The 9,091-nt window shown below is 42.1% G+C and overlaps 2 protein-coding genes across 2 annotated transcripts; one reads left to right on the top strand and one right to left on the bottom strand.

The window, feature by feature from the left end:
* Positions 1-6,141: 6,141 nt before the first annotated feature.
* Positions 6,142-7,980, bottom strand: grcc10 (gene rich cluster, C10 gene). Its single transcript, XM_041063680.1, has 4 exons — positions 7,859-7,980; positions 7,251-7,304; positions 6,946-7,122; positions 6,142-6,660 (listed from the first exon to the last, which is right to left on the bottom strand). The coding sequence occupies exons 2-4, from the start codon at positions 7,300-7,302 to the stop codon at positions 6,521-6,523; spliced, it is 369 nt and encodes a 122-aa protein (XP_040919614.1). The 5' UTR covers positions 7,303-7,304; positions 7,859-7,980; the 3' UTR covers positions 6,142-6,520.
* saysd1 (SAYSVFN motif domain containing 1) lies at positions 7,978-9,019 on the top strand. The gene is made up of 2 exons (XM_041063679.1): positions 7,978-8,382; positions 8,560-9,019. The coding sequence occupies exons 1-2, from the start codon at positions 8,200-8,202 to the stop codon at positions 8,881-8,883; spliced, it is 507 nt and encodes a 168-aa protein (XP_040919613.1). The 5' UTR covers positions 7,978-8,199; the 3' UTR covers positions 8,884-9,019.
* Positions 9,020-9,091: the final 72 nt, after the last annotated feature.

Below are 9,091 nucleotides of genomic sequence, written 5' to 3' on the forward strand. Positions count from 1 at the left end.
TTACCCAAAGCAAAATGGGTAAACTGGCACTGGAAATCATGTTTGCATGAAATTAAGTCTATATCTGTGTCTTTAAGGAAATACTCCTATTTCTAAGAAAGCCAAAATGCTTAATTCAACCACATCTTTTTGCAATAATGTTTTTGTAAATTTAGACCTGTACAAGCTAAATCACAAAGTGGGGCTGCTGTAAACGTGAGCATCACAGTTCCATTGAATGATTCTCTGTAGATTTACACAGTTTGTCCAGATGAAATTCTGGTGTGAGGTACTGTATGATGACAGAAACATCTCTTGGGACATGAGACGTGATGAATCAGAACTGTGTCTCAAGAGGATTCAGTGAAAGTTGAATTCAGCTGCGTCAGATCTTTAAGCCTCTTTCATGCCTTAGGTATCATTCAGTTCAAAGCACCACAGACTTGAACTGTCATTTGGCTCAGCTAACGTGTGAAATGGCCCGGTGCAGATACAGATCTTGTTTTCTAACTGAAGACATTCAGTCGGCCGCTCGCTCTGGTTAATTCTCACTCACAGCTGTTTAAAATGCTGCTCCCAGCTTTCATCTCTTGGCTGTCAGTATGCAGGAAGTGGGCTTAGACTGGAGGATGAGAATAGCTCCACTGCCGTAGCTGAACAGGCTACATCATGCTGCTGCCAGGGAAATGATGAGCCTGCACAATCCTGCGGTACTACACAAGGACAAGGAGGGGAAGTGTGAAAAGATCTGAGTCGAGGCAGATGGAGGAAGGTGGAGGTCCCTGTAGCCTGCCGAAGTCTGCAGGAGTTAATAATCAGTGCACCGTAAATGGCATGCAGCATTAGCTGTCCGTGACAGGTGACACTTTAGATGATGCGTCATAATCCGGATACCAAGTAAAACAGATAGTAATTCAGCAACATTTCTCTTAATATATGAAAATGTCTGTGGAAGACTGGTAGCACTGATGATGGGTGTAATCGCCTGGTGGTAGCAGCGAGAGCAGCTGTGAGATAGTAGATCAGGGTAGAATTGCCTCCCTTCCTGGATCTTGCCACATGGGGGAACAGTGTGTGTGTGTGTGTATGTGTGTGTGTGTATGTGTGTGTTTGTGTGTGTGTTTGCCAGCCAAGACATTGGCAGGAGAGGCTTTTTGCTGCATCAGTCAGCCCAGGACAGTAAATAAGGGAGTGGACACTCAGTGCTTACATCTGCATCGAGGAAAAGAAGAGGGGGGCTTTGCATTCAGCACATTTTTCAACTTATATTAGATGATTTTAAAGCTCAGGGCAGTGGTGTTTTTCTTTTTTTTTTTTTACCTCTATGCTTTTCTCTTTCTTTTGCTCCTCTTCTGCTTTATGATTTATTTCCCCCTCTCAGGTTCTCCTTTAGATTTCTTCCACACGCCTCCCACCACACCCTCAGAGGCAGAGCTGACTGCCATGGCCTTATCCTCTGCAGCCTCCTCTAATGAAAAGGCACAGACGCCATCACCGGCTGGCAGCGCCACCCCCTCCTCCGCCTCTCCAATCGCAGACTGGACGCAGAAACTGTCTGCTCCCTCAGAATGGGCCGTGATAAGTGTAGACAGCATCGCCCCCTCAGAGACAAACGTGAGTGATGCAGCAGCGGGACACGGAAAGGCAGCGGGCAGCCCGGCGTCTCTGCCTCCGTCCAGAGGATCACCCTCAGAGCAGAGCTGGCAGGAGAGAGATAGTGGACTGGAGCCACAGGCTGCATCAGAGAGAGCTGGAGAGGAGATGACCCTGGTTTTGCTCAGTCTGATGGAGCACTACAGTGCCCCACTAGGCCTGACCCCCAACACTGATGTTACCACAGGAGCAGTAGGTAGGCCCTCTATCCTCATTGGGGTTTTTTTTCTTTGCTTCTTTAAAGGCACTTTTATGGAAACTAGCAGAGTTTGCCTCCTCCTTTGTCTTAAACTAAATGTAGATGAAGGGCATCACTTGTTGTTTGATTGTCAAAGTGTCTCCTTAAACACTGGACCCTACATTTCCCATATTGCAACCTTTTATGAGATGATGCTACATGCTACAAGCTGTTAGACTTAAATCTACTTTCACTCACAAACTTGTGTGCTTTTTGCTTTTGACCTGTCTGTCAGAGCTGCTCAGGCGCTTGATAACAGAGAGAGATGAGCTGGTTGAGGAGGTGGACACACTGAGGGAGACACTGAGGGTGAGTTGTAATGACTCTTTGGCCCTAAAAAATAATCTTGAAGCTCGTATTTAGTTGCTGTGCAATATAAACTTGAAGACAAACGACACCTTTGTGCAAAAGTGTCAGATTTATTTTTCTTTGCACTGCAGCATGCATCAAACAGCCCAGGTTGTGCTGAAAAATATTGATCACTTTCTTGTTCCTTAGGGTATTGAATTTATGAAAAAGAAAAATTACACAATAAAAAATCAGAGGCACCATTTATCATATTTACCATATTATCCAGGACTCCAAAGGACACTGAGAGTCTCTTTGAGTGGGAGTATCTCATACATTCAGATAACAGTGTTTCTTTTCCATTTGGTGTTCTTTGTGTTCTCCTCCACAGACAGAGAGGTTGGAGTGGCATCAGTTCCAGTGCGACCTGCAGGTCGCGGTGTCTGTGGCCGACCGGCTGCGGGTCGAGTCGGAGCAGGCTCTGGGTTTACTCCAGGAGAGCCACAGGGCTGTGGAGGAGCAGCTGTCCCAGGCCCTCAGCAGACAGCAGGAGAAGGACCAAGAACTGGAGAGTCTGAGAGCCGAGCACAGAGACGTCTGCTGCAAACTGACTGAGCTCACCCTGCAGCAGCAGCAGGAGCGAGCCGAGCTGGATGCTCTGAGAAACGCCAGCAGGGTGAATGACATAACAGGTAGTGATGAACAGGCCGAGAGACGAGACTCTGAGGAGGTGCAGAGGGAGGAAACACTGAAAGTTATGGAGGAAGTTGAAGCACAGACTGAAGCTAAACATGTGGAAAAGCAGGATGAGGATATGAATGAAGCAAATCAAAATGTGGAAACTAAAGGTGCAGGCCATGATCCTGAGGAGGCAAATGGATCAGGAAGCATGCAGCTAACAGGGAAGGGGGTAGCAGAGGGATACCTCCGTAGTTTAGCTGCACTGGAGAAAAAGAAAGAAGAGGGACGAGGGCAGAAAGATCCAAGGAGGATTGTGATGCTGTCTGAAAGATCTTGGTGAGTCTACGTGAAAGTTCCCACTCTTCACATCACAACAAAATTTCATCGAACATGCAATGTTTTTGTCTTTTAGGAGTTTATCTCGTCTCCCACTCTCAACGGACTCCTCCAGTCAAAATGGGACCTCAAAAAACACAAGCACAACATTGCCACTATGCAAGGTATGGCAGCTGCTGAACATGTTTATTACATTATCAGGATTATATGTATTTATATATGTGTGTCATTTCTAAATGACTCGAAGGATGATAGGATTGTTTTTGGCCTGTGTGGAATCAGACCATTGTGTCATTTCTTAATTCTTCCAGAAAGAGCAGCCAACGAAAGGGAGAAGGATGGACCGCATTTTACAGCGCCAGGACAGTTGGTCCAGCTTCTATACAGGTGAGTTTACAATTACCAAACCACCATTATGTGTTTTTGACAGTTTAGTAAGTGCACAGCTGTGTGACTGTGGCTGCATTTGCGTCTTGCAGGAAAACAGGATGAAGACCAAAGCACAGATTCCTTCAAGTAAGTCACTATTAGGCTTTTTTTTTATTTGTTGATACTGAAGAGTCAGCAGCCCCCTTAGACTGATAAATGTTTAGCATGAGTGAATCAAATCAGCCATGAAATCACATTCAAACCTCCCCACAATGCTCAGGTTGAACTTCGCAAATATGAGTCTGCAGAAAAAGCTTTTCTTGCAGTCCTGAGCCTGAGTCTGCTGCAGAGGATGAAACCTGAACTGTGGACAATTTTGAATGCTGCTGCCTTTTTTCTAAACTAAAGCTAAAATTGCCTTTAAATGTACTTGTATGATTCTGTATCTCCTGGACCATATTATTCTATTGTTTTAAATCTCATTATATGTGGTTTTATTTTCCACTGTGTAATTTCATTCTCATGTTCTTTAAGTGCTTTGTAACTATGTTAAGAAAATTGCTATTCAAATTAAGTTTTTCCTTAAGCACTTTACAGTGCATAACTGTGAACTGATTCGTCTTTGAAATGTTTTCCCAGACCTCAGGATGGTTTCAGTGCTCTGCTGCGGCGTCACGGCGGCTCCAGAAGAAACTCCCTGCTGCGCTGGTGCCAAAGTCGTACACAAGGTTACAAGGTTAGAGAGTTTTTAAATCAATCGCAGTCTGTGAGATCAAGTGGAATTCCACACAGGGAACAAAGGTACCTTCTTACAAATGAAATCTTCTCATCATCCAATGTGCTTTTATAACAGAATATTGAGATCACCAACTTCAGTAGCAGCTGGGAAGATGGTTTGGCATTCTGTGCTGTTTATCACACATATTTACCAAGTCACATCCCCTATGACAGCCTCAACCCAGAAGACAAGGTAAAACCACTGCTGGTGATTCTCAAAAGAAAAACACTTTCAGTAATATGCTGATTTAGACTTGAATTCTTTTATGAAGACCAATACCACAGAAGTCATAAAACTAGTATTACAAGTTGAACAGTCACAATCACCCACCGATTAAAAAATCCACACATCACTGCAAAAGTCACTCCAGGTGTGTTGGATTATAAACTGACTGTGGAAGAACCAAACAAAAATAAAAAATATTCACCAGACTGAATTTCACCTAATATAGATCTGAGGACCAAAACATTTTAGTTGTTCTATAAGAATCTATACCTGAAAGGTAAAAATCTGAACCTGAGTTAATACAAAAGCAGCTTCTGAGTTGAATGTTGTGTTTTCACAGAGGGGAAATCTGGACCTGGCTTTTAAGACAGGAGAGAGTGTGGGAATCACAGCCACACTGGTAAGAGATTTTTTGCACAGTTCATTTCTAATGTTTGATTCAGGTTTTTACCAAATATCTTTGGAAAATTAGAAATTGTGCAACTTTAAATACCTTTCTTGCTTGAGATTTGTGATTAGTGTAGAATATAAGTGTGGTTTTCTTTGATAGTCTTATCACAGAGGAGATTTATCTCGTCTTCTGTTCTTACAACCTTCATCTTTTCATGTGAACTGTGTGACAGACAGTGAAGGAGATGCTGAAGGCAGACGGGCCGGACTGGCAGAGGGTACTGGGTTATGTCGAAAGCATTTTCCGTCACTTTGAGATGTGAAGTCGTCTTCTCTCGTGATTCTTTTCTATCATTGACTGTGACTGGAGCTGAGGGACTTAAACACTGTTCACCACAAGAGGGAGCTTTGTTCACAACAAGCTCTCCAGCCAGGATTTAAAATGTATTAGCAATATTAGACTTTATGATATGATTTTATGTATCAGTACAGTCTCTGTCACTCAGAAACGGCTCTTGGCTGACACCCAGATGAAAGAAACTAGTGTTTTGCCCTTGGAATACTTTTATTTTTCTACATATTGTACATTACATTGACACGGGATCCCAATAGCTGCTGGGTGAATATGCACAGGACACAAAAATATTTAAATTAACTAAGTATAGCTGACTAATTACCTGTTCAACAGTTACTTTCACATTTGTTACTGGGTGCTGGGTGCACTGGTTTTGCACTGTTTGCCTTTTTAAAAAATATATATATTATTTTATGATTAATGTAATGCTGTGATGTATTTTTAAGTGGATGATTTCAGAATTTGGGGCACTTAAACTGCATTTATCTTGACTAATAAAAAACTTATTTTCAGGCATAATCCTCTCCTGCCATTATACAGTATTGTCATGTCTGCATGCACCCAAAACCAAAACCCACAAAGGAAGAGAGCAGACATGAATCCAGATTTTATATTCTGTAATAGTGATGTTTTAACCTTAAAAACTACAGAGACTGTCTGAGGACCGTTGCCTTTGAGGAAATGTATATATGTAAATGTGTGTAATCGCATCAGTATTTTTAAAAACCTTGTTAACACGTGAAGATGTTGCTGCCAAATCCTTATTGCAATAATAAAGTTAAGTATAATGTAAGTTATTGTTTCCCCCACATTTTCTCCATTAATACCACACAGAGATTCACAGAAAACATTTTAATTTCAATATATAACAAAAAATGACAAACATTTGACAGAATATAAAAATGGTATAAAAGAATGATATAAAAGATGGCATTAAAGGAAATGTTTAAGGTTTAATCACATAAGAAAATGGTGATTTTGTAACATGTAACAAATAAATACTGAATTATTTCGAAAGCAATAATTTAACAAGTTTTGCAAGGATACTTTAAATGAAACTGTAACGTAGAAAAGGTATGTGTTTAATCTTTGCTGGAGCATATTAGTGTACTGAGTTTGAATCTAACTTTTCCTTAATCTCTAGACATGATCTCAGAAACACAGTCACACACATCCAAAACATTAAGTGAAAGGAACCTTGCAGTTGACCAATGAATGTAAATATTTCCTATGAAGCTGGAATGGCACCTCCTATAGGTGGTGTCGACAGAGGTGGCAGGAGGAGAGACTTAAGTTTAGCCGACATGGCTGCAATTTCAGGGTCCTGGGTTTCATACATCTTCACCAGTCTGGCAAATTTTAGGACACCTGAAAGTGAAGCAGAGTCAATTGTGTCCTCTACTCTGAATGACTTGCCATCTGTGTGAGTAGTAGCATGTGGCAGTTCCTAAAGTTCAGTGGAAATGGTTTTACATTAGCTCTGAAGTTATGAATAGTCTTGTTTGGTGCAAGAGCTTAGGGGAAATCTGTAATCTAAGAAGCTGTCTACAGTATATGCATATGTATTTATTAAATTTCTGAATAACATATCGGCATCCAGTCAAGTGATGAGGGCCTAAATCTACATGTAAGGGTTAGAAAATGCTGCCTTACCCTCCCCTTCATTGTTGAATCCATAGGCTTTGATAACCTCTTGCTGAATCTGGGTGGCCACAGGAAGCACCAGCTGCAGCATCTTTCCCATGTCGTTGCAGGCACTCTCTCGAGCCTCCTCCATCCGGGCAGCATTTTCTGGTGCAGAGAAGGCCTGGATCACCTCACTCAGCACCACTGTGAAACAAGAAAAACATCAGGCGAATGAAACCGTAAGAATGAAATGCTGCAAATGTCAAACATTTATCAAAGAGCAAAAGAGCTATTGTATAGCTATTGTATAGCTCTGTACTAATTCTTCTTACCTCTGGTTTGCTCAACAGTCAGGGTGGGCTGTTGTGCTGGAGCTGAGGCCATGTCTGGAGAGTAAAGAGAGAGAGCAACCGAATATTTACAGTAAACAAAATAAACAGAAAAGATAATACAGGACTGATGCAGACAAAGTTCAGAACTTGCAATAATTATAAGAAACTTAAATCGCCTTCTGGATTGCTTAAAGAAAATGAAGTAACTTTAGATGTAGGGCTGAGACCATTAATCGATTAGTCTATCCAGAAAGATAGACTAAAAGGAAAGATGGACTGCAGAAAGATGGTATTTCTACTTTTACTTCAGTGAAGGATCTGAGTACTTCTCCCTCTGCTGCTTTTAGCCTCACTGACTATAGTTCACCAAACGTTAACTAGTCTTCTACAATTACAAGGAAGCCTAAATGAGACGTGGTGTTGTGATGACGAGCTGGACATGTTTAATGTTTGTTCATCGTTTACTTTCTCTGTCGATACATTAGAAACTGTTATCTGACGTTAGCTTAAGAGGCAGCCACAATCAACATAATACAACCACAACACATATGTTAATTGAAGAATAAATCAGACAATGAAAATCTAAGTGTAGAGGTTCGAAAACTCACCACTGAGGAAAACAACCTAGCTTGTAGCAGAGCCTTGAAATGTTGCTAGTAAACGACGCCTTTTTACGACAGAAGACAGCTTTTTACGACAGGAAGTCCATCTTTCCGGTAGACGCCGACGCGAAAGGTAAACAAAGTTCTTGCTAAGCTTGTAGCATGGTGAAATTTCTCCAAAATGTAGCTGAAGTGGAAGTTAAAGCGAAAGACAGTCGATGTGAATGTATTTTCTGTTTTTACAAAGCTTAGTCAAAGCAAAGCTAATATCAAGAAGTTCTGAATGAGTCGTTTTAGCAACTGCTTTTTCACGCGGATCTGACAACGTTAGTGGATATTGAGTGTCGATGGAGCAGAAGCTTGCGGAGTTCAGAGCTCGACGACAGGCTGAAAATGCTGCTAAAACGGATCAGGGCGCTGGTCCACAGGACACAGCTCCGACAGTAGCTGCTCAGCCTGAAACAGCATCAAGAGCTGACAGGCAACAGACAGAAAACAACCGAGCTGCGGCTCACAGCTCTCAAACCCAGGCAAGATAACTAACAACTAATTTCAAACTAAAAAGTTAGCATTTTTGCATAGCAGAAACCTGCATTTCCTTCTCTTTCCTGTCATTTTGTGACACTTTGCAACACCGCAGGAGTGTTCTCATCCCCAGGTGGGGAACCACCGACCGAGATCATGAACTTTACCATGTCTTCCTGCAGGACCGTAGCGACTGGCTGTTGGACACCGCTCTGGGAAGATGGCTGGCGTCGAGACAGTTTGTCATCTCCAACCTTACTTTGCTCAAAGTGCTGCTTTGGCTGGTGCTGCTCGGCCTGTTTGTTGAACTGGAGTTTGGTCTGCCCTTCTTCGTCATCTCTCTCTTCTACTGGCTCTACGAAGGGCTCCGGAGCCCAGCGGCCCGCAAGCCCGGAGAACTGAGCGCTTATTCTGTCTTCAATCCAGACTGTCAGCCTCTGCTGGGCTCCCTCACTGCAGAGCAGCTGGAGGGAGAGATGGGTTACAGACCTATGGCTAACAGATGAGATGCTTGTGATTTGCACATTTTTATTAAATAATCAGGCTTTTTTTCCCCCAAAGATGTTAATTTACTGTGACTTAAAATTGTAACATCAGTTTATTACTGTATGTCTGAATAACACATAAAACTGTCTGCTTACAACTTCATATTTGTTTCTATTTCTCTTCTGAAGCAGTTTAATAGTGTCACAGAAAGTTCGAGACATAACATGT

The sequence above is a fragment of the Toxotes jaculatrix genome, chromosome 19 (assembly GCF_017976425.1).
Source record: "Toxotes jaculatrix isolate fToxJac2 chromosome 19, fToxJac2.pri, whole genome shotgun sequence".
NCBI classification, from domain to species: Eukaryota; Metazoa; Chordata; class Actinopteri; family Toxotidae; genus Toxotes; species Toxotes jaculatrix.

Excerpts from the sequence above, each read along its gene's own strand:
- saysd1 (XM_041063679.1), top strand. The coding sequence starts at position 8,200 with ATGGAGCAGAAGCTTGCGGAGTTCAGAGCTCGACGACAGGCTGAAAAT. Across the intron at positions 8,383-8,559 it reads CTCACAGCTCTCAAACCCAG|GACCGTAGCGACTGGCTGTT; the intron begins GCAAGATAACTA and ends GTCTTCCTGCAG.
- grcc10 (XM_041063680.1), bottom strand. The coding sequence starts at position 7,302 with ATGGCCTCAGCTCCAGCACAACAGCCCACCCTGACTGTTGAGCAAACC. Across the intron at positions 7,123-7,250 it reads GACTGTTGAGCAAACCAGAG|TGGTGCTGAGTGAGGTGATC; the intron begins GTAAGAAGAATT and ends CTTGTTTCACAG. Across the intron at positions 6,661-6,945 it reads ATTCAACAATGAAGGGGAGG|GTGTCCTAAAATTTGCCAGA; the intron begins GTAAGGCAGCAT and ends CTTCACTTTCAG.